At 28.1% G+C, this 24379-nt stretch overlaps 2 protein-coding genes across 2 annotated transcripts; one reads left to right on the forward strand and one right to left on the reverse strand.

Moving 5' to 3' along the window:
• Positions 1–1594: 1594 nt before the first annotated feature.
• LOC109795996 (EG45-like domain containing protein) lies at positions 1595–2519 on the reverse strand. Its single transcript, XM_029270730.2, has 3 exons — positions 2344–2519; positions 1975–2254; positions 1595–1900 (listed from the first exon to the last, which is right to left on the reverse strand). The coding sequence occupies exons 1-3, from the start codon at positions 2453–2455 to the stop codon at positions 1894–1896; spliced, it is 399 nt and encodes a 132-aa protein (XP_029126563.1). The 5' UTR covers positions 2456–2519; the 3' UTR covers positions 1595–1893.
• Positions 2520–17608: 15089 nt separating this feature from the next.
• Positions 17609–22771, forward strand: SHS1 (Mitochondrial substrate carrier family protein). Its single transcript, XM_020356340.3, has 3 exons — positions 17609–18439; positions 21885–22046; positions 22124–22771. Exons 1-3 carry the CDS (start codon positions 17906–17908, stop codon positions 22595–22597), a joined length of 1170 nt encoding a protein of 389 aa, XP_020211929.1. The 5' UTR covers positions 17609–17905; the 3' UTR covers positions 22598–22771.
• Positions 22772–24379: the final 1608 nt, after the last annotated feature.

Consider the following 24379-nt stretch of genomic DNA (forward strand, 5'->3'; position numbering starts at 1 on the left):
TTTATACGGTTATCCCATTGTGCTTCGAAATTAACACTTCGCCACTAACTAAGCTGCTTAGTACTTCTATGACTTGCCTTATTTTTTAGTTGATGAGTTCCCCACCACCACTTTCTCCTCATATCATATGCTAACCGGCGTGCTCAACTTATGCTTGCAACATATATAAAACTTAGTGGTGGATGCTCCCATGCTGGTTGTTGAACTTAAGTCTGCGACGACCCATTATGTGATATCCACTCATACTTAATACCTTGCCAAAAATGGGGTTGACTCAGTGGACAAGTCTAAGCCTTATCTTCGTTGACTAATCGTTATTAATCTTTTCTGTTTTCTGCTGATCATATTGGAACATCCTTTGTTTTTTCCAATGTTCACGAATAAAACAAGCCCAGCACAGTAAACAATATGCCAATATGTCCCCGATACTAATCCACTTAGCAAATGATAATTGATTTCTGAAATTCTGATCGACCAACAAACATTTTCTTTTTTTTTAATTGTAAACCCTTAAATCAATCAATTTATGGCATGTATTAAATTGTCTCCCATAGTTTTATGTGTACTAGATAGGTATCGAATTATCCTATGAAAAAACATGTTGGTTATAATCACAATTTCACAAGGTACATATCTGAATTATATATTAAATACTAATTGACCTATTTCATAGAGATTTTTTTTAATCTGAATATCTATTTGTAGAGAATTCTAATTCTATAATTATCTAATAAATGATAATGTTCAATTATTATATAATAATAAAAGGTCTTGAATGCATTTTATTGTCTCGTCAACTAACGAGAACATTTTCTCTCTTATATGTATATATATATATCTGAATTTCACATTTATAAGACATGCTTAATTAATTTTGAAATTATATTTATTTTAGTATTAATTTTTTTTAAACACTAAAGACCAATTTTTTTTCTGACAAATACGATTTGAAAACTAATTTTTACTTGAATTAGTAACTTTTAGAAGAACTTTTTCTACACTAAGTTTACTAGTTAATTAAATACATAACGAAGGAAAATTGTAACATTAAGAGATCACCAATTACACAGCCTTGCTTGCATTCCAAACTTTCCATTTCCACACTATGATCAAACATTACAAAAAAATTAGAGGCGCCATTTTGTACCAAACACACCAAAAAAAGAAAAACAGAAAAAGCGTCACAATTCACTAAAAAACACTACAGGCATCCCCTTGTGCTACTGGACTCTGGAAATAACCTTGAATTTAATTTTATTCCAACAATGACTTAAATCCTTGTTTATGGTTTTAACTATGCTTGAACTAAGCGTTGTTGTTTTCAATGCTCTTGAATTCTTTCTGCACTATTCAGATCAATGGTAGCACCAGAGCCAAGAACATCATGTTCATTAATCTTGATAACGTAACCAACTTTAGGTCAATTAATTAGTGATCAACTCATATGAAGCTTCTGTTCTCTAGTTTTAGATTCTTGTTGCGCATGTCCAATTCCTATTTCAAATATATCGTACCAACTATAGCCATTCCGGCATAGGGTAGCGTCATAGACATGAACATCGATCGTTATCAATTTATCATTCATCATTAGATATGCTATTTCAATTTGTTTGTTACTAGAATTTGTCATTGAAACAGTACATGTAAAAGCGTTTTATTACATCAATACTTTGGCTTAAAGAAGCAAAATCTTAATATACTGAACATCGTCATCGACAGTTATTTATTAACGTCACGATTTTGAATATTCAATCAAGTACATAAACTCGGTTACACATCATTCCCACATTCTGCTTTGTAATTTTGTTCAACAAATCCCCGGCTAATTCCTTGATGATGTTGTTTATGAGTGATATAAATAGGGTATGGCGTACGTTTATAACTGGAAAGTCCTCATATCCTGTGTGAAACATTTAATTAGTTGATGAATAGATAAATTGAGTGATTGTTATTGACACAGACGTAGGCACTTACTGAGTATATTCAACATTGATTTTTGCATGAGGGAAGTGTGAAATAGCTGCGAAGGCATCATTTGACATGAGGAGAGTGTTGGGACATGGTGACTTAGGACACGAATCTACGACTTTAACATCGATGCTACCACCTTTGCATGGCCTATTGTTTCCACTTATGCACCTTATTCTGTACCGTCTTCCACAGGCTGCCCCGTTGTCCCACAACGCATCATTCACAGCCACGAATAGGTTTCCCGGAGGAAACTGCCCTGCCCTATTTCCATCGCAAGCAGTAGCTGCATGCATCAACAATCAAACAAATACTTAATTAAATATATATACATAAGACATGGCCTACAAATAATTGTGTCCACTGTCCACTTACGTATGTATGGGGGTCCATAAGAAGCAGCTGTACCAACGTCTCCAAGAACTAGGCTCACTTGTTGCAGCAATAGGCTTGAAAATACTACAAAGAGAAAGAGCCTCATGATCATGATTTGTGACAAGGATATCAAAGCTGGGATTAATTTTGCTTAATGGTACATCATATCCCGCGCGGGATCTCTCAATTTATAACCATTAACCCATGTCTTATTTAGGGGGTGTTCAAAAAACTATTTAAGTTTAGTTTTTAAAAACTAAACTATTATAAATAGTAATTTAGTGCACTTTAATTATAAAAAAAAAGTTATAATTAGGAAATGTTCTAAATAATTAATTAGAATTAAATTAATAAATAACTAAATTAGATTAAACTAGAAAAAAACAAAATTATTTTTATAAAAATTGAATTAAAATGAATTTTATGTTTAATTTTATAAATATAAAATTATTTCTTAAAGAGTAGTTTGTTAGACCACCAAACTATTAATAAAACTGAATTCTCATTATTAATATCTTTTTCGTAATTTTTCAATTTTGCCTATTGCCTACTGTTGAGGTATACTAATGGCTTAGTATTACTATGCACAAATACACATTTTTGTTTTGGTTACAAAATTTTTCTATGGTGATTTAATTTACAGGATTAAAAGAAAAAATTAATTTTCATTTATTAATTGAATAAAAATTTATATACTTTTGGTAATTATTACTTTCTATATTTTTAATATAATTATTATAAAAGTTAAAAAAATGTATTATATATGTGTACAAACTTATCTCTTTATTATTCAAATAATTTTATTTTTTATGCTAAAAATATTATTATTTTAATTAAAAAATTATAATATTAATTAGTTGAGTTTAACGATTGAGTTTGTAACATTATAAAAGTAATGGTATATGTTTTTATAATATTTTTTAAAAGTCATACTATTTTGTAAAGAATGCATTAACTAAAAAATAGTTACATGTAATATTTAGATACTATTTTTAAAATTTTTATTTAATAATTAATAAAATTAGTAAACTGATTGAAAATTAGAGTCTTTATTAAGATACTTTGTTTTTGTTCATAGTCTTTGTTCTATAACATCAAATTAGTTTATAAACTAGTCAAAAAAATAAATTACTAAAAAATAGCATAATAATCATGGATTATGATAAATTTATTTATTTATTTTTAGCATAAGTTTAAAGAAATTATGAATTTAAAATTGAAAAGATGTTTTCTTAGAATGTATTTGAATTCAGTTTATAATAATAATAATAAGTTAGTTTAGTATAAATTAATTATAGTATAATTCAAACATAAGAACTATAGTTCTCTAAAATATAAAATAATTTAGTTCAATTTTTTGAAACTATTCTTTTGTTCAATTCAGTTTAATCAATTTAGTTTAGTTTAGTTGATGTGTAGTTTAATTTAGTTTAACTATTTGAACAATCCTGATCTTAATGTATCAAGATTTTCATATTTATCACAATGTTGTATAGCATTAAAATAATAATTAATTTTGGGAATATTAAAAGAAATCATATGACACGTTTACGGTTCAATTAATTCAGATCGAGTTGTAGATGAGCTTTATGGATTCTCATGGCTGAGAGTTTTCCCTCACTTGTAGCACATCCCATTTGACTCTGCCTAGTGGTAAACTACTCATACTGGATCACGATAAGACACATTAAAAATTAATCCGATACTTCAAAATACACGTATGCATCCAATTAGAGTGTGACGCCCTACAAGATTCAAAGGCAATTTCGAACTTTCTTTTGCATATGTTAATTAAAAAGAACGGCAGACCTAGGTATATTAATGGAATATGAGAAGGCAAAGTCTTTTCTTTTTTTAATTAGTTTGATTGATATTGCAAATGATTTTTAAATTTCAAGATTTTATATTTGAGTCTTGAGTTTTATAAAAAAAGATTTTGGAAGAGATAATCATAACGTAATCAAGATTTTAATTTAAATCTTGAATTTGATAGAAAAATGATTTTAGAAGACCCTGAGGAGGCTAGTTTTCGACAAATTTAATAAATATTTCTATCAATATTATGGTATAAAAGAAAAAAGAAGTCCTTTTTTGTGCATGAACTCCACTGTCTAACGGTGGATGATGCTGGTTTACGTTCAATTCTATGAACTGTTGCACCAAATATTAATTAATCGGAATATCTACAAATTAGTTAATTTTTTTGAGGTCTCTAAGAGAAATATCTTTAATGCATGTATATTAAGTGAATATCTAGTTGCATTTTAATGAATCTTACATTATGAAATTATATTTGAGTAATTTATAAACAATTCGCTAGTTTTTTTTTTTTTTTTTTGCTTTGATGATTAAATTTTAAGCAAACTTAAGATATTTACACTTTTATAGAATTTATTTGGTTTGATTAACTTTTATAGTATTTATTTGCACTTAATTCTATATGAAATTAAAATTTTAATTACCTTATAAAAAAATGTTAATTGAAAAATACTGATAAAAGTAAGCAGTGGTTGTAGAACTTCTTCCGTCGTTGATTTTTATTTTTTTATACACGTGCTTAGAATTGAGCTACCCATAAACAACTTGTGGTGAAGTTGTTTAAAAGCAAATTTTTTATTCAACAGTAATAAATATATGCATAATTTTGTTTGTAGTTGTTTAGTAGAGTAAAATTAGATGACAAATGATTGGAGTTAACAAATAAGTCTATTAGTAATTAATTATTTTGTTTGTTAGTTTCACTTGATCAACTTTTATTAATGATTCTATAAGGTTCCTTACTTTTATATATATATATATATATATATATATATATATATATATATATATATATATATATATATATATATATGATTCCTTTTCTCTTGTAATTTTAAGGTTAAAATTTTTATTTGGTCTCTTATAATATTTTTTTTTCTTTAATTCAATCTCATTTTAATTTTTGGTTTCAATTTGGTCCCCAATAATTTAAATTATTGCAATTTGGGACTTCCGTCCAAATGATTTAAACGGAGTTAACTATTGGCCACGTGGACGCCATGTAGATGCGTAGATGGATGCCAAATTTTTTGAATACACCTGGAACCAGAACGGGCTGTTCTGGTTTTAGAACGGGCCATTCTGATTTCACTTGTTATGTGTTAATTTGGCGTCCTCCTATGCATCTGTTTAAATCATTTAGACGGAAGTCCCAAATTACAATAATTTAAATTATTGAAGACTAAATTGAAATTAATAAAAAATTAAAGTGAGACTAAATTAAAACAAAAAATATTATAAGGGACCAAATAAGGGTTTTAACCTAATTTTAATCAATCGAATAAGACTTGTCTTCTTTCTCTACATACTTTGATAATATGGTATTAGATTAATATTGTGCTTCTGCGATTCTTTAGCTCCACCCTTTCTTGCTTACCATGGCCGATTCATCTTCTACAAGTCATGTTGAAGTACACCAGCAAGGATCAAATGTTGTGACAAGCAACACCAATCTTGATATCTCGTAGATTCCAACAAGCCCCTATTATACATCTCGGTGAAAACCTAGGAGCTGTTCTTGTGTCACCACCACACAACAGTGACAATTTTCATTCTTGGAGTTGTGCAATGCAATGAACTCTTTTAACAAAAAATAAGCACAAGTTCTTTGACGGCACCATCACTGCTCCTGCTAAAACTAACGCTCTTTTTTATGCTTGGGAAGCATTGCAATACTATCATTATATATGGATAAACAGAAGTCTTAATTTCCATATTGCACAAAATTCTTGCAACTCATCACGAAAATATTACTATTTATGATATATAACTCCACTACAAGAAAAAGTTAAATTTCCCACGGATAATTTCCCACGGACAAAAATCCGACGAAATTTCTGACAGATTTTTAAATGATGGAATTTCCGACGGATTTAAATCCGTCTGAAATTTCCGATGAAATTTCCCACGGATTTAAATCCGTCTGAAATTTCTGAACAGAATTTCCCACAGATTTAAATCCGTCTGAAATTCCTGAACAGAATTTCCCACGGATTTAAATCCGTCTGAAATTTCTGAACAGAGTTTCCCACAGATTTAAATCCGTCTAAAATTTCTGAACAGAATTTCGGTCTAAAATTATTAAATAAAATTTAAGCCAATTATTTTTCAAATGCAACCAATCCTAATCGCATCGATACACACAACAATGTACTATATAATATTTTCATTATTATATGAGTGTTTTCAAAATATAAATAAGATAAATATAAATCAAAGTGTGTGAGGTATGACTTATATTATATTACCTATATATAATTATATGTTTAGGTTGTTATAAATTATAAACTAATTAGCATAAATGTGTTTTTTTTACTTATCTTAAAAAATACCAACACATGACGTCCAAATTTAAGAATACCATATCTTTTCTTTAATTATTAAAAATCACTCATCTCTTTGAAAATAACGTTATTAATTAAATAAGGGGAAAAAAGTTAAATTATGTTCTGCAAATATCATATATATGTATCTATCATTTATTTCTAAATTACATCCAATACTATGCATGTCATTTTCATGAAAACTTTCATTGATTTTCAATTTTGAAAATAAGATTTTTTTCAATTCATTTTCAAAATTATTACTTAAATTTAATATATTTTTTAAATCACAGTGTGCATGATATTTAAAATAAATTTCAAAAAAGTTGAAATAATGAAATAAGAGATCAAATCTCATTTAATTAATGATATTTGTATTAATAAATTATTTTCTCTTATTAGTATATAAATAGTATTATCTTTATGTGCCACTTAAATAAATAAATAAGAAAATTAATACTCACTTAAAAATTTGAGAAGAGATATACGTATGACGTTATTGAGAAAAACTTCAAGTAGGGGTTAATGAAATTTTTTCTAGATTAAATCTTCTTTATTTAAAACTTAAAACATTAAAGTTAAAATAATTACACTAAATAATTATTTTTGTTCCTAATAACTGATTGATTTAAAAATCTCTCTTTAAGTTGTAGTAATTTCTTAAATTTACATTTTATTGATTTTTGAATTTTATATTTAAGTAAATCAGTAAAATACAAAGTAACGAGTATAAATATGAGTATTTAAACCTTCAATGAATCTATATATAGAAAGTAGAGATAAAGACAGAGAAAATGAATGGAAGAAAAATAGTTAAATATATAGTTGTTTGATTATCTATGGTAATAGATAAAGGAAAATATACGTCATCTTGTAACTGATTTTGTCTAAAAAATAATAGATAATCATACCCTTAACTGATTTTTATTTTATATATTCTAATTTTATTTGTAATAATATGATTATATATTTAAATAGTTTAATTTTAATAATTTTTTAAGTATATTTTTGTCTTTTCACTTAAAATATTTGAATTTCTATATTTTAATTTGAATTATTTTTTAAGTATATTTTTGTCTTTTTGTCTTAAATTTTTGAATTTCTATATTTTAATTTTAATAATTTTTTATTTCTATTATTTATTAATTCTTTTCTTTTTTAATGTTTTATAACATTATTAAAATTTTATAATTTAATTTATAATTTTATCTTACTTTTTATTTTATAAATATAATTTGGATTATTCATTTTATAATTAAATTAATTTTTTTAAATTTTTTATGAGTTTACATTCTAAGAATGTATTAAAACCCCTCAATCTTTGATTATTAGATAACAACAACATGCATATTCTGATTATTAGACATTATGTTATAATTCTAGTGATTGTACTATATGTTATTTTTAAATTTAAACTCCTAAACTTTATTTGTTATGTATGACATTTTATTTTGTATGAATGAACTTGTTTTGATTTACATAATTATAATTGATTTAATATCTTTAAATAGGATAATTATTTAATATAATTTTGAATTAAAAAAAAAATTCACAGAATTTTCCACGAATTTCCCACGGATTAGTCCGTGGGAAATTACCCACGGATAAATCCGTGGGAAATTCTGTGAATTTTTTTTTAATTCAAAATTGTATTAAATAATTATCCTATTTAAAGATATTAAATCAATTATAATTATGTAAATCAAAACAAGTTCATTCATAAAGATTGAGGGGTTTCAATACATTTTTATAATGTAAACTCATAAAAAATTTAAAAAAATTAATTTAATTATAAAATGAATAATCCAAATTATATTTATAAAATAAAAAGTAAGATAAAATTAGAGAGATTAAAATTATAAAATTTTAATAATGTTATAAAACATTAAAAAAGAAAAGAATTAATAAATAATAGAAATAAAAATTTATTAAAATTACAATATAGAAATTCAAAAATTTAAGACAAAAAGACAAAAATATACTTAAAAAATAATTCAAATTAAAATATAGAAATTCAAATATTTTAAGTGAAAAGACAAAAATATACTTAAAAAATTATTAAAATTAAACTATTTAAATATATAATCATATTATTACAAATAAAATTAGAATATATAAAAGAAAAATCAGTTAAGGGTATGATTATATATTATTTTTTAGACAAAATCAGTTACAAGATGACATATGACTTTATATTAAATGTGAATTTTATAAATTTAACCGTTAAATTAAAAATCTTTTACTCTTAAATCATATATACAAAATGTTATATTAATCGAAGATGAGTTCTTATAAAACAAAATTAAATCTGTTGGAAAATTTATATTTTTGATGAGAAATTTTTTGTAGGAAAAGCTATATTATTGATGAAATATTTAAGACAAATTTATATTTGTCGAAAAATGTAAGAACTGGTTTTAAATTTGATATGAAAATATTATGATATTATTAGATAAGATTTTAAGTTAGTATTTTATTAATGGTTGATAATTAAAAAATTAAACAAGGATAAATACATTTTTTGAATTTTATATGTTTGATTTAAGATAACTTACAAAATAACTCTTGGTAAAGTTATTCCGCTCAATAACTCATGGTGTGTGTTGAATTTTATCAATCCAATTAATTGTTAAATTAAAAGTTATTAAATTTTACTAATAATTAATATAAAAAATTAATTAGTTTTGAAATAAATTATTTGCTAATTAACAATATAATTGAAACGTTAATTATTTTAAATTATTTAACTAGAATCTTATTGACAATTTACTATATGATCTTAATATTTTTGTATAACTAATATCTGGTTTTAAATTTGATATGAGAATATTATATATAATTAGATAAGATTTTAAGTTAGTATTTTATTAATAGTTGATAATTATAAAAAAAAAAACAAGGATAAATACATTTTTTGAATTTTATATGTTTGATTTAAGGTAAATAAATATATTAAATTAATTAATAATTTATTTAAAATATTAAAATTTAATTTATAAGTATGTAATAAATAAATCTTTATAATTTTATAAATTATATTATCATTATAAATTATAAAATTAAATAATTTAAATTATAATTTTAAATAAAAATAAGTAGATATTACTTATAAAAGTAAGTAGATATAAATAAATAATAATTAAATATATTATTATTATTATTAATTATTATTATTTGTAATATAAAATTATTATATATTATTATTATAGTACAAATATGAGATTGTATATTTGAGGATGACTTAAATGAATTAATTTGTACAAGTTATACTGACAACATACATATACATTTCGGTAGCTTACTCATCAGAACTTCACAGTTAAGCGTGCTTGAGCTGGAGTAGTACTGGGATGGGTGACCTTCTGGGAAGTTTCAAGGGATGGGTGACCTTCTGGGAAGTTTCAAGTTTCCCAGAAATTGCACAAGTAAGGATAAATCACGCTAAACAATGAAATATCGTGAAATAGATCCCTTGAGATGCCAAATATGAGGGTTGTTACATTAATAAATTTATTAAAATTAAAAAAATTTATAATTTTCGACAAAAAACTCCTTCAGGGTAATTTTCCACAGATAAATCCGTGGGAAATTTCCCACGGATATATCCGTGGGTAAATCCGTGGGAAAATTTGTCGGAAAGTTACCCACGGATAAAAATCCGTCGGTAAATATTTCATACGAGCAATTTACCGACGGATGCACTATTACCCACGGATTTTTGGCATTTCCTACGGATTTTGGCCTCTGTAATAGCAAATTTTCTTGTAATGCTCTAATGGATGTTATACATGTACCAGAATTTACTCTATGTTTGATTTCAGTGCATACTTTAACAACTTCTTTGCTGTACCAACTTAATTTTTCTCATGATAAATGTATGATACATGATTTCCATTCAAAGAAGATGATTGGAGTTGCTAACATTTCCAATGGACAAGAATGTATCTTTGGTTTACATTTTAACTCAAACATATGTTACCAATCACAACAATGTATCTTTGGTTTCTAATGATGGTTTCCATTCTACAAATTCTTCTGTTACTAACACCTTAGATGTATGCCAGTGTAGACTTGGATATCCTTCTATTATTGTTCGTAATCATCTTTGTAGTAATTTTCCATACATCAAAATGAATAAAAATTTGGTTTGTGATTATTGTCAAGTGGTAAAGCAAACTAGACTTCCTTTTCATGATAGTCACAATAAAACAAATACACCTTTTGATTTAATCTATATGGATATTTGGGGTCCTATTAATGTTCCCTCTTTTCAAGGTTATAAATATTTTCTTACCATTATAGATGATTATAGTAGACATACCTAGCTTTATCTTCTCAAATTAAAAGCTAACATTAGCCAAATAATAAAATTTATACAATACGTTTCTACTCGATATGATTTAAAGATTAAAATTATTAGATCAGATAATGGACAAGAATTTAACATGCATAATTTTTATGATACTCACAGAATAGTTCATTAAACATCTTGCATTGAGACTCCCAACAAAATTTCAAAGTGGAAAGTATAGATGCCTTTTGAAAGTTACTTGAGCTCTTTTATTTCACTCCCAATTACCCAAGATTTTTTGGTCTTATATATGTTGTTGACCATGCTACTTTTTTAATTGTTTACCTACTGCTGTCCTTGCTAACAAATATCCTTTAGATGCTTCATAATAGTCAACCTAACATTTTAGATTTTAAAGTTCTTGGGTGTTTGGCATATGCTTCCACTATTAGTCAACAACAAAAAAGCTAGATAGTAGGGTTAGAAAATGCATATTTCTAGGTTTTAGACCTGGAACTAAAGATATCTTCTATTTGATTTACTTACTCGTTCTATTTTTTATGTATGCATGCTATTTTTTAAGAGCATATTTTTCCTTTCAAAGACTAGACTACAAAAAATATGCAATTTAGCGACCACCAAAATCGGTCGCTAAATAGCTTAGCGACTGAATTTAATCAGTCGCTAAAACCCTGGTAGCTAAGTTATTTAGCGACCGAAAATTTTGATTGCTAATTCGTTCGCTAAATGGTTGAAATCATTTTGGTCGCTGAAGTGTATGTGACCAAATTAGTGACCGAATAAATCGGTCGCTAAATATTTATTTTTTATTTTATTAAATTTTATAGACGTCGCAAATTTGGTTGCTATGAACCACTCATATTTGGCCTCTTAAGGATTTTATTTCACAATACTTAAGTTTTTAGCATGTTTTGTCCTTAATTACACAATTTTTGGAAACTTTCCAGAAGGTCACCCATCCCTATATTATTCCAAGTCAAGCACGCTTAACTGTGAAGTTCTTATGAGATAAGCTACCGAAAAGCAAATGTATGTTGTTAGTTTAAGTACTACAAATTAATTCATTTAAGTCATCCTCAACTATCCAATCTCATACTTATATTATTTTTGGGTCCTTATCATTTTGGTATATCCGGACCGTTATAAATATATAATAATATATATAATAATTATATTACTAATAATAATTATTATATTATATTTAATCAATCTTTATTTATATATATACTCATTTATAATTAACAATCTACTTATTTCTATTTAAATTAATTTTATGATACAATTTAAATTATTTATTATAAATTTACAAGTAATAATTTATATATTTTAAAATGAGAAGAGTTATAATAACACTGGTATAACTTTTACTAAGTATTACACCGCTCAATAAATTTATATTAAATGTGAATTTTGTAAATCTAACCGATAGATTGAAAGTTCATATCACTTTATATGTTTATATCAATTTTTGTTAAAATTAAACAACAACTTAAAAGTAATCAAAGTACTCATATTTTATTTGAAATGTATATATTACGTCAATTTTATTTTACAAGAATGAAGTATCAAATCATTTTGAACTCATATAAGATTCTGTATATATGATCTACGAGTAAAAAACTTTCAATCTACCGGTTGAATTTATAAAATTCACATTTAATATAAAGTTATTGAGCGATGTAATACTTAGTAAAAGTTACACCGATGTTATTATAACCCTTCTCTTTTAAAATATTATTTTTATAAATTGAATTTTAACATTTTAAATAAATTATTAAATAACTTAATATATTTATTCATCTTAAATCTAAGATATAAAATTCAAAAAATGTATTTATCCTTGTTTTATTTTCTAATTATCAACCATTAATAAAATACTAATTTAAAATTTAAATATAAAAATTTATTTAAAAATAAAGTTATCATAAGTTAGAAATATATATTATAAATATGGATCAAAATAAATAAGAAATTTTAAAATTCATATGCTCTAATTAAAAAACTGCCTAAAAATCCAATCGTAAAAAAAAAACATCTAAATATTTTTTCACATAAATAACTATTGGTATTAATTATGTAGGAGTGCATATAAATATTGTTTTAATATAAATTAATGTCTTGCTCTTACAAAAAAAAGAAAATGGGATTGATACTCAACAACATCGCTAATTCCGTTGCTAATTTTAACTAATATTTAGCGACCGAATAGAATGACATCGCTAATTATAACTAATATTTAGTGATTGAATTTAATTCTGTCGCTAAAAAAATCAAAATTTCTGATTTAGAGACCGAATTCAATTTCGTCACTAATTTTAACTAATATTTAGCGACCAAATTTAATTCCGTGGCTAAAAAAATCAAAATTTTTATTTAGCGACCGAATTAAATTCCATCGCTAGCTATTAGTTATATTTAGCGACCGAATTTAATTCGGTCGCTAAATTTGACTAATATTTAGCGACCGAATCCAATTTCGTCGCTAAATTTAACTATTATTTAGCGATCGAATTCAATTCTGTCGCTAATTTTAACTAATATTTAGCGACTAAATTTAATTCTGTCACTAAAAAATCAAAAGTTCTAATTTAGCGACCGAATTCAATTTCGTCGCTAAATTTAACTACTATTAGCACGAAATTCAATTTCGTCGCTAATTTTAACTATTATTTAGCTACCGAATTAAATTCCGTAGCTAAAAAAAACTCAAAATTTATAATTTAGCTACCGAAATAGCGACTGAATTCAATTCTGTCGCTAAATTTAACTACTATTGTCGCTAACTTTTAGCTACTATTTAGCGACCGAATTAAATTCCGTCGCTAAAAAATCAAAATTTATAATTTAGCGACTGAAATAGCGACCGAATTCCATTTTTTTGCTAAATTTAACTACTATTTAGCGACCGAATTCAATTCTGTCGCTAATTTTAATTGATATTTAGCGACCGAATTAAATTCCGTCGCTAAAAAAATCAAAATTTATAATTTAGCGACCGAAATAGAGACCAAATTTAATTCTGTCGCTAAAAAAATCAAAATTTATAATTTAGCAATCGAAATAGCGATCAAATTTAATTCTGTCGCTAAAAAATCAAAAAATTCTTATTTAGCGACTGAAATAGCGACCGATTTTCTAACGAAGACTTATTTTGGTCGCTAAATCAGTCGCTATTTTGATTTTTCATAATCGGTCGCTAAATAGCGACTGATAAATTTTGGTCGCTAATTTCGATCGCTATTTTGCAATTTTCTAGTAGTGACTCTACTAATTTTCAAACTATAAAATTAGATTCTTTTTCTAATATCACACATATTGCTGATTTTGATCGATTTTTGTTTGACATACCTGCTACTTCTTCTATTCCCACTCAACATGAAAATCATAATAACAACATCACCATTGATGATACTATATATTTTTGAAAATTCTATTTACAATGAGAATCCAATTAGAAAATCTACTGGAATTTGTCGACCACCTGCATACTTACATGAATTTCATTGTAACATTGCAAATTTTATTGATCTTGATCACACTCCCACCACTGCTTATCCTTTATCTTCATATTTGGATTATTCTCTTTTATCTTCTACACATAAACATTATACTTTGGCCATCTCCGTTATGGATGAACCTAAAAATTATAAACAAGCCATTAAATTTGAGGCTTGCACTAAGGCCATGCAAGATGACACCTAACTCTTAATTAGAATGCTACTTGGGAGTTGGGATGTTATTCAACTACCTCTTGGTAAGAAACCCAATGGATGTTAATGGGTTTATAAGGTTAAACTTAAAGTGGATGGTACCTTAGAGAGATATAAAGCTCGATTAGTGGCACGTGGCTTCACCCAAACTGAAGGCATTGATTACTTTGATACCTTTTCCCCTATAACAAAGGTCACTACCATCTAGATGGTTTTGGTAATTGCGGCTACGAATAATTGGTTCTTGCAGCAACTTGATGTTCAAAATGTTTAATTTTCTGGATGGTAAACTTGATGAAGAGGTCTACATGGAACTTTTTCTTGGCATTACTCTGACACAACCCAACCAGGTTTGCAAACTAAAGAAATCTATATATGGTTTGAACAGTCCAACAGACAATGGTTTGCTCAACTGTCCTCTTCCCTTCTATCTCATGGTTTTAATCAATCTTCATCTAATTATTCATTATTTTTTAAACATAGTCATCATTCCTTTACTATTTTACTTGTTTAGGTGGATGCCTTGATTCTTGCAGGAAATAATTTGCATGAGATTGATGCTATTAAACATTTTCTCAATCAATAATTTAAAATCAGAGATCTTGAAAATTTAAAATATTTCTTAGGATTAGAAATTACCTGATCAAAATATAGTTTACATATTTGTTAAAGAAAGTATATGCCTTGACATTCTTTTAGATGCAGGTCTTTTAGCTTCATAACCTACCAATATATAGATGACTTATATGAAGATTTTTATACCTCACATTAACAAGGCCTGATATTAGTTTTTTTGTCCATCAACTTAGCCAATTCATGAGCTGTCCTACAACTACTCATCATCAAGTTGCAATGTGTGTTCTATGTATCTCAAAGCTACCCTAACACATGGACTTTTTTATTAAACCAATTTAAAGATACAACTCAAAGCTTTTTTAGACTCTGATTAGGTTAGTTGCTTAGATACTCATCAGTCAACAACTAAATTTTGCATTTTTCTTGGAGGCTCTTTAATTTCTTGGAGTTCAAAGAAATAAACTACAATATCAAAATCTTCCTCAAAGGCTGAGCATAGAGCTCTAGCAACCACTGTGTATGAGATTCAATGGTTTACTTACATTCTTCAAGAATTGAAGCTCAATTTTGTTTCACCAGCTTTCTTATACTGTGACAATCAATCTGCCCAATAGATTGATACAAATCCAACATTTCATGAGCGTACCAAATACATTGAAATAGATTGTCACATTGTTCGAGAGAAATTGAAATCCAAACTTTTTCATCTTCTACCAATCTCCACCATTGATCAATCAAAAAATATCTTGACCAAACCTCTACACCTTCATCTTTTCCATGCTTTGTTGTCCAAGCTAAAAGTGAACTTTATCTACTCTTCGGCTTTTGGGGACGGGGGTATTGGAGTTAACAAATAAGTCTATTAGTAATTAGTTATTTTTTCTATTTTTAGTTTGCTAGTTTCACTTGGTCAACTTCTATTAATGACTCTATCATATTCCTTACTTATATATGTATATATGGTCCCCTCTCTTTTGTAATTTTAATCAATCAATTAATAATACATGCCTTCTTTCTCTACACACTCTGATAATACAAATAGAGAAAAATTGACATTTTATATATAATCAATATTTTATTTATATATAAAAAATTATTTATTAAAAATAAATAATTACAAATATTATATAATCAAATATATAAAATTTATTATATAACTTATATTTATTTAATTCATTTAAAATTATATAAATATTTGTATGATTAAAAATCTATTTTAATTATAAAGTATATATATATACAATTTAAATTGAATCAATATATATTACTCCATAATTGATTATGGTCTTTTTTTGAAATCATAATGCATCGTGGCACACCATAATACATTATTATAAAAATAAAATAAAATAATAGTAATAAACAACACGTTTTAATTAAGATGTGGTATAATTAGTTAATAACATCGTCCATTAACTTGGTTATGAATTTAATTTTTGATCGGTATGTATGAAAAAATATTAGTTAAAAGAGGTCAATCTCTTAAATAAATTTCAGTATCTTTAAAGATTAATCTTTAATTTTTGACTAAATGATATTTTGGTTTACAAGAAAAACCATACTTTGATTTAAAAAAAAATATTTTTAAATACTAATTGTTAATACAAAAATAAAATCTTCTTTTTTTTAATAAGTAAACTTCCACCTACTAAATGGACTTCTATATACTTAAAAGTTGCAAATTCATGTATGAGTTGGGATTGAACTTCAATCATTGGTTAAGAAGATTTAATATATAATTTGATCATTAACATATTGAATATTCATAATTAGGCTCTTAAAAACTAAAAAAATATAATTATATCTTTTATCTTTTTGTAATTTAGTCTTTTAAGTTAGAATTTTATTTGTGATCCATGTTTATAATATATTCTTAATATTTTCATTGACAATCACATCAAATCATTATTTCATATAATTATTTATGTATATTAGATTTTAATTTTTATCCATTGAAACTCATAGACTAAATCACTAAAATATATGTTGAAGAATAACTTAATTATACTTTTTTGTCTAAAAATTTGATTACAAATTATAAAAAAAAGTCATATACTAAGTGATGAATTAAATCTTTGAAAAAAGTTTGAAATATATTATAGTATAAGCAATAAATGCAAAGGTCACCAATAATAAAAAACAGAAAAATGCAAAGGTCACCGATGCATGGAAGAATATGAGAAAAGAAGTCAAAGAATGTCAAAATACGATATCTTTCATGATATTGAGGTTTTTATTGAAATTTGATAAATATACAAGATTGAGGTTTAGGATTCGGTGGCAGAGCAACGCAACCCAACATTAAAAAAGAGCAAATACCTAACTCCTCAACCCACCAAGAGGCAAGGGAACTACTACACTAAACAAACAAAACGAATTTAGAAATTATACTAATATTTAACGTAAGAGCAAAGTGAGAAGGAACATCTTCATTCGTTTACCATTTACCCACTTTTCTTTACAACCTTGTTCTTTCTTCTGTCTTAGAATGGCAGTCTCACAATCTTCCTGAAACCATGACTGTGAGGGACAGTTATCATTGAGCCCTAACAAAAAAAAAAAATCTTTATTACAAATCACAATTCACAAGGTCTTTGTGGTTGATGGGTAGGAAGGGAATCCAACTATTTGATGAGAAAAGAGATGGGTTTTTCTCTGTCGGCAATTTGGGGTTCCAATTTGATGATGGGTATTATCAGCTCGGAGGTTTGTTTGCCAGCGTTAGTCAAATGGGAATGGGGTTTGATGTGCAACCCAGCGACCCTTCTGATTCGCGCGACAATAGTGGCGTGAAATTTCCATTGAACGAATTGTTCCTAAAGTATGTTCAACCGCAGGGGAAAGATGAGGTTGCTGAGGAAGGGGTTAAGGGAAAAAAGAAAAAGGGTGGTCTTTCACTCAAGCTTAAGATCAGGAACCCTTCACTGAGGAGGTTGTTTAGTGGGGCAATTGCTGGGGCTGTGTCTCGCACTGCAGTGGCGCCTTTGGAGACTATAAGGACTCACTTGATGGTGGGGAGTAGTGGCCATTCCACCACTGAGGTGTTTCACAATATCATGCAAACTGATGGCTGGAAGGGGTTGTTCAGGGGTAATCTTGTCAATGTCATTCGGGTTGCACCTAGCAAGGCCATTGAAGTAATGCATATTTGCTTCTCCAGCCTTTGGTTTTGTTTATCCCTAATATGATATTTGATACTTTGTTTTGTTTGGATAGGTTGGTTTTTTTCTATTTTACCCCCTTGGGTTACTTGATTGATATCATTTTGGTATATTCATTCTGCACTTGTATATCAATCTGCTATTTGCTCAGCGGTTTTGATTCAAAGATTGGGGTTTTTGTATATTCAATTTACTTTGTTCTTGATATGTGGATTTTCATTTTTCAACTATTGTAAAGGGTTGTTTTAGGAACGCCAACGGCGTTCATATTTTCTATGTAAATAAGAGTGTTTACAAGTGTATTGAATCTATGATTTTTGTTTTTTCGATGTTGTTTCCACTGCATTGGAAGTGTTTGGTCTGGTAACTACAAATTTGATGAGTGATTTATTGGATGGTGAGGTCATGATAACATATTTTTTTAAAACTTTTCTTATGGTCTTAGAAAGAGTTGCCAAGAATTAGTGAATTAGATACTTTTTGGTTGTGTACAGATAATAAAAAGGAGTTTCAATGAACTTTTACAAATGCTAAAATGAATTCAATGCACCAAAGCTATTGGGTTATACGTTCTGGATTGGAGCCAGGATGGAATTGTGGATTTAAGCATGTTTTGCCAGAGTCTCTTGTAGATTCAGAGGTGATTGAACATAGGTGTAATGTGATCACCCTTGTGATCCTCTTCTAGAACCACTCCCAACACCTTCAGGCAGCAATGGTGTCTGGAGCTTTGTGATACTGTTAGAGAGGAAAAGAGAGATTCAGATTGGTTTGCTCAGTTCTATCACTCAAGGTTACTTTAAGGGACTGCATCAGATTGTGCTTGATGTCCTCGGGAAGTAGCTTCTTCCACATTAGTACTCTAGTTTGTTTCATTTTCTAGATCTCTGAAACTTTCATGAGCCACAAAAATTCAATTTACTGCATTATTTTTATGTGCAGAGAGAAATATAGTGAGTATTTGCTGATTAGCTGTGTTATTGAACAAGAGATTTACTGTGCAACATTTGTTTTCATGATATTGTCTTCCTTCAACTGTTTGCTCCAATATTTTTGTTTGTCTTATAATCATTCTTTATATCTCTTTTGTGAAAAGGGCAGTTCTAAAGTCAGAATGTCTGTAAGGTGCACAAATTTGTTAGATTCACCCTTGAATTTTAGTGTGTTAAGATTATTGATATACCTTAAATTAAATCAAGGATAAAAATACAGCCTTGTGAAATTTAGAGACGCTCACTTTAATGAGCTTTCTCATATTTTAATCTACCATTTGGTCATGTTTCTTTCTCTGGAATGATCTTCATGACAAATGGTTTGGTTTATTGCTCTCAGAGTTCATTTACTTTTAAGTTTTAATTGGATGCTTTACATTTGCCTTACCCTTCAAATCCTGTAACAGTTGTAGGGCTTAATTTGCTTTGCTTTATGTTGCTAAAGTGCTTTCATATGATGGTGTCTTGTTCTTGTTTTTTTAGGTGGGGGTCTTAAGTATATAAATGGCCCTTCAGGTAAGTCAATGTGCAAGTAAGCTTTAGTTTGATTTTAACAAATTTCTGCATGTGAACTTGTGAATTCAATTCTAGTAACTCAAACAAACCCTTGTACTCTCTTAATCTGGGTTTAGGCCTAAATCAACCCTAAATTTGGTATATAGTAGGAAGGAAAGAAATAAGTAAGAAACATGGTGAATGAAAATAGGTGAGAAATAAAATGAAAATAAAAATATTTGGCTTAAGAAAAATAGAGAAGAAATGGGAAAAAGTGATGTATATAATTACTATTACTAATCATTTCCACTTATTTGAGAGTGGAAATAGAAAAGTATGAGACTCACACCTTTTTTTCCCTCTTGTCTTATTTTCACTCCTCCAAACACCATTCATTATTTATTTTTTCACTATTTCTTCTTCCTCCTCCCTATCTCTTTTTATATGTCAATGCTACCAAACAAAGGGTGAAAACTAGCTCTTAGGGTGAGTATTGTCTCCCACTTACATATATTATTTTAGTTATATCACTAGTCAATGTAAAATTTTCAACACACTCTTTTACATCGAGAATTGGACATTTTGAGCGTGAAGATTGACATCTTAGAATCTTCAACACACCCTCTTACTAATCAATTTAGATGGTCTAGTAACAGGTATTCCTAGGATAAGACCTAATACCATCTTAGAATTTAGGTTTAAGTATAACTTAATCACAAAATCTAGCTTAGATAAAGATGGAGATATTGGAAATCTCACATTAATTATTGATATGACCAAAATAATATGTATAACTAGAAAAAACCCTCACCCCATTGGCCTAATTTTTGGGGTTGAGTTGGGTGTAAACTTAAATTCTAAGATGATATTGGAATCTATCTCGGTCATTGTCATTGGTCTATTAAGCCACCCGTTATAAGATCATTAACAAATGTTTAATCCTACAAACTTTACACATGAGGTGTCCAATCCTTGGTGTGAGGATTGTGTATTAGAGAGATTTCACATTGATTAATGATATGACTAAAATAGTGTATATAAATAAATGGAGTACAACTCTTACCCCATGAGCTAACTTTTGAGGTTGAGTTAGATCTAAATCTAAAGTTTTAGATACTCAAATGACTTCTACTCCCATACTTTGAATATTTGAAAATAGGAAATCATTTGATTTATTAATCAAATTCAATGTTTTGGAGTTGAAGTGATTTGAATTGACTAGATATCAAATCTTATGTTTGGACTTTGTTGAAAATTGAATTGATTTGGTTTCACTTTATTCTTGGTTACTTAGTGAGAATAAAATGGTTAATCTATATAATTGAATTTAAAATCAAATTAATTTCCACCAATTTCTACCAAATTAGGGGGAAAAAAGCAATGAAATGTGTGGGATTTTTGAAATCAAATCATTTATGTGCATGAGTGCTGATGTTTAACAATTCTATAGGTGCTTATTAGTATGGTTTTTGATGACCATGGCTTTTAGTAACAGTTATTAGTCTTCTCAGAGAATATTTTCTTTAAGGCTAATGATTTCACTCCAGGTTAACCAACCAGGATGAGCATCCTTTATTTGATTTAGGGATAGACCGATAGAGTACTAATCCACACACATCATACAAGATCCATTTTTGCATTGAAGGAGTATTCTAGATGTTTTCAGAGAAGAGAAACATAAATTCTTAATTTAAACTCCCGAGGTTTGGAAATTTTACACTTTTTGCTTCACATTTTCTTTTCTAACCATTCTTGCATGAACAAGAAACCGTCATTGATACTATCTGATTTAACAGAAAAAAACATCCTTTTCGTGCTCATCAGTGCTGTATTGGAGAATCATGCTTCTAAATGCAAAAGGCATTAAAAATCTCAGAGATCTAATCTACTTGATAGTTTTCATGTATCTCAAACTATTTTCACCTTTTTTGCAGCTATTTGCTTACGACACAGTGAACAAGAACCTATCTGCAAAGCCTGGGGAGCAGCCCAAAGTCCCGATTCCTCCATCATTGATTGCAGGTGCCTGTGCCGGAGTGAGTTCAACTATATGCACATATCCTCTTGAATTAGTCAAGACTCGACTAACTATCCAGGTATGTACAAAAATATATACACAATATCCCATCTGAAAACAAAAGGGAAAACTTAAGCTTGATTATTGATTTTGCAGAGAGGTGTTTATGATGGTATGCTTGATGCATTCTTGAAAATAATTCAAGAAGAGGGTCCCTCTGAACTTTACAGAGGCCTCACAGCTAGTCTTATCGGAGTTATCCCGTATGCTGCTACCAATTACTTCGCCTATGACACTCTAAAGAAAGCATACCGGAAAGTTTTCAAACAAGAGAAGGTCGGCAACATAGAAACTCTTTTGATTGGCTCGGCTGCTGGTGCCATTTCAAGTAGTGCAACTTTTCCACTTGAGGTGGCTCGCAAGCACATGCAAGTTGGAGCTCTCAGTGGAAGGCAGGTTTACAAGAATGTGATTCATGCCTTGGCATGCATACTAGAACAAGAAGGGATCCAAGGTTTGTTTAGAGGGCTAGGACCTAGTTGCATGAAGTTGGTACCAGCTGCTGGAATCTCTTTCATGTGCTACGAAGCATGCAAGAAGATATTGCTAGAAAACGAAGAGGAGGATTAGGATGAGTCAAAGAAATTACTTCTTTTTCATTGAGGTCAAGAGGCGGAACTGCATACTCTGTTTATGCATATTGAATAACTTATCTTGGCTTTCTCTTATATTACTGAATTCTTTTTCCCTCACAAATCACATTTATAAGCAATTGAGAATGGAACATTGGTTTTGTGGTTTTTATATCTTGGCATTTCATTGTGTCTTGGCGTAACTGCTCATCTTCAATTGTAATCCAATTGTGAATTTAACTGTATACTAATCACTGATCATTGGCTTATTTAAAGGTGCTCATTTTCTAATGAAGTCAATTTTTTTTAGCATAAGCAGTAAGTATGCAGGTACTTATTTCGTTATACGAGAAAGTTCCCAGTAGCAAGAAATTAAGAGTTAAGTGATGTTAAACACAAACTTGAATAACGAATAGCATCAAAATTGTATTTTACTAAATCCTGGAGAAATCGTAATCGCAACAAGCGACTACCTATTCCAGTGTCAGTTGTAGCAGAATGCAGAAGATTGTTTATTTGTTTTTATGTTTGATTAAAGGCCTCAAACAAAGGTAATAAAATAAACATTTCAAAGAGGCCAATCTACCATGGCTTTCTGAACACGTTGCTATCCTTGTTCCTCCCATGGCGACAGCAGAGGTATTGACTCCAGTATTCACGATATAATGACGTAAACCCAACGTCAAGACATGATTCTTAAAAATTTCAGCAACAGTTACAAGTAAACGTAAAAAATGTTATTTGTATATAATATGTAGTCATTTTTATCAAGACTTTTAATAAAAAAAAATATTTATAGATTATTTAACTGTTCTTCTAATCACGATAACAACCATATTGAAAAATAATTTGGCTTCCACGTAAGGTAGTCTAAGGATAAAGAAAAATAATAAAGTAAGAAAATAATATAACTTTATTTTTCAATACAAAGCATACCTTTAATTTATTGAATATGACTTATATTTAAATATATTGAAATATCTGAATAAAAATAATATTCCATGGTTTTAAGGTTTTTTAATAATTATTGAAGAATAAAATCTAAAACTAAAAATCAAAATTGTTTTGACAACATCTTAAAACACATTCACAACACTCCTCTTTACATTAGAGGCCACAAACTCTTGTGTTCATTCTTCAAAATTTAACCTATTGACTTATAATGACTTGGTAAAGACATCAACAATCCAATATTTTGTTCTAGAAAGTTCTTCTCCTACTGAAATAATTTGCTTCTTTCTCATATGATTAGGCCTTAGAATTTTCAACTTCCAACTTTCAATTTTTTAGTCAACTTTTGAATTTCAAACCTCATTGATAATATTTTTGTATCATAACTTCATATCTTTATTCAACAACTTTCAACTCTAAATTTATAATTTTTAAACACCTCTCGCTATGCTCAATTTTTGTAATTTTCCCCTTCATTTCATCTTCTTTTCTAGCTAAAGTTTTAGAAAATTCTTTTCTTAAAGCATCTTCCCTCAATTGCACTTGCTTGTTTGTGCACTCTTGCATAATAATTACTCTCTCTAAAGCATATTTCCTTTCTTTGACGGTGACATCATATTTTTGCTCCCACTCATCTACTTCCTCTTTAGCCAATTGAGTTTGTTCCTTTGTTGTTATTAACCCTACTTCAACATCACCACTCTAGGACTTGGGGATTGCTATTTAAAAATCACTTTGTTCTTCTTTAGCATCTTGTCTCTTTTGCCATAATTCAGTGATATTCTCTTTTACTGAAAAGGCAATTTGCTTCTCCTCCAATAGATTTAAA

The sequence above is a fragment of the Cajanus cajan genome, chromosome 6 (assembly GCF_000230855.2).
Source record: "Cajanus cajan strain Asha chromosome 6, NIPB_CcT2T_4, whole genome shotgun sequence".
Classification (NCBI taxonomy): Eukaryota; Viridiplantae; Streptophyta; class Magnoliopsida; order Fabales; family Fabaceae; genus Cajanus; species Cajanus cajan.

What these genes read in the sequence shown, in the direction of transcription:
- LOC109795996 (XM_029270730.2), bottom strand. Translation starts at nt 2,455, where the DNA reads ATGATCATGAGGCTCTTTCTCTTTGTAGTATTTTCAAGCCTATTGCTG. An exon ending in TTATGGACCCCCATACATAC is followed by an intron (nt 2,255 to 2,343) that starts GTAAGTGGACAG and finishes TGATGCATGCAG; the next exon opens with CTACTGCTTGCGATGGAAAT.
- SHS1 (XM_020356340.3), top strand. Translation starts at nt 17,906, where the DNA reads ATGGGTAGGAAGGGAATCCAACTATTTGATGAGAAAAGAGATGGGTTT. An exon ending in CACCTAGCAAGGCCATTGAA is followed by an intron (nt 18,440 to 21,884) that starts GTAATGCATATT and finishes CCTTTTTTGCAG; the next exon opens with CTATTTGCTTACGACACAGT. An exon ending in AGACTCGACTAACTATCCAG is followed by an intron (nt 22,047 to 22,123) that starts GTATGTACAAAA and finishes TTGATTTTGCAG; the next exon opens with AGAGGTGTTTATGATGGTAT.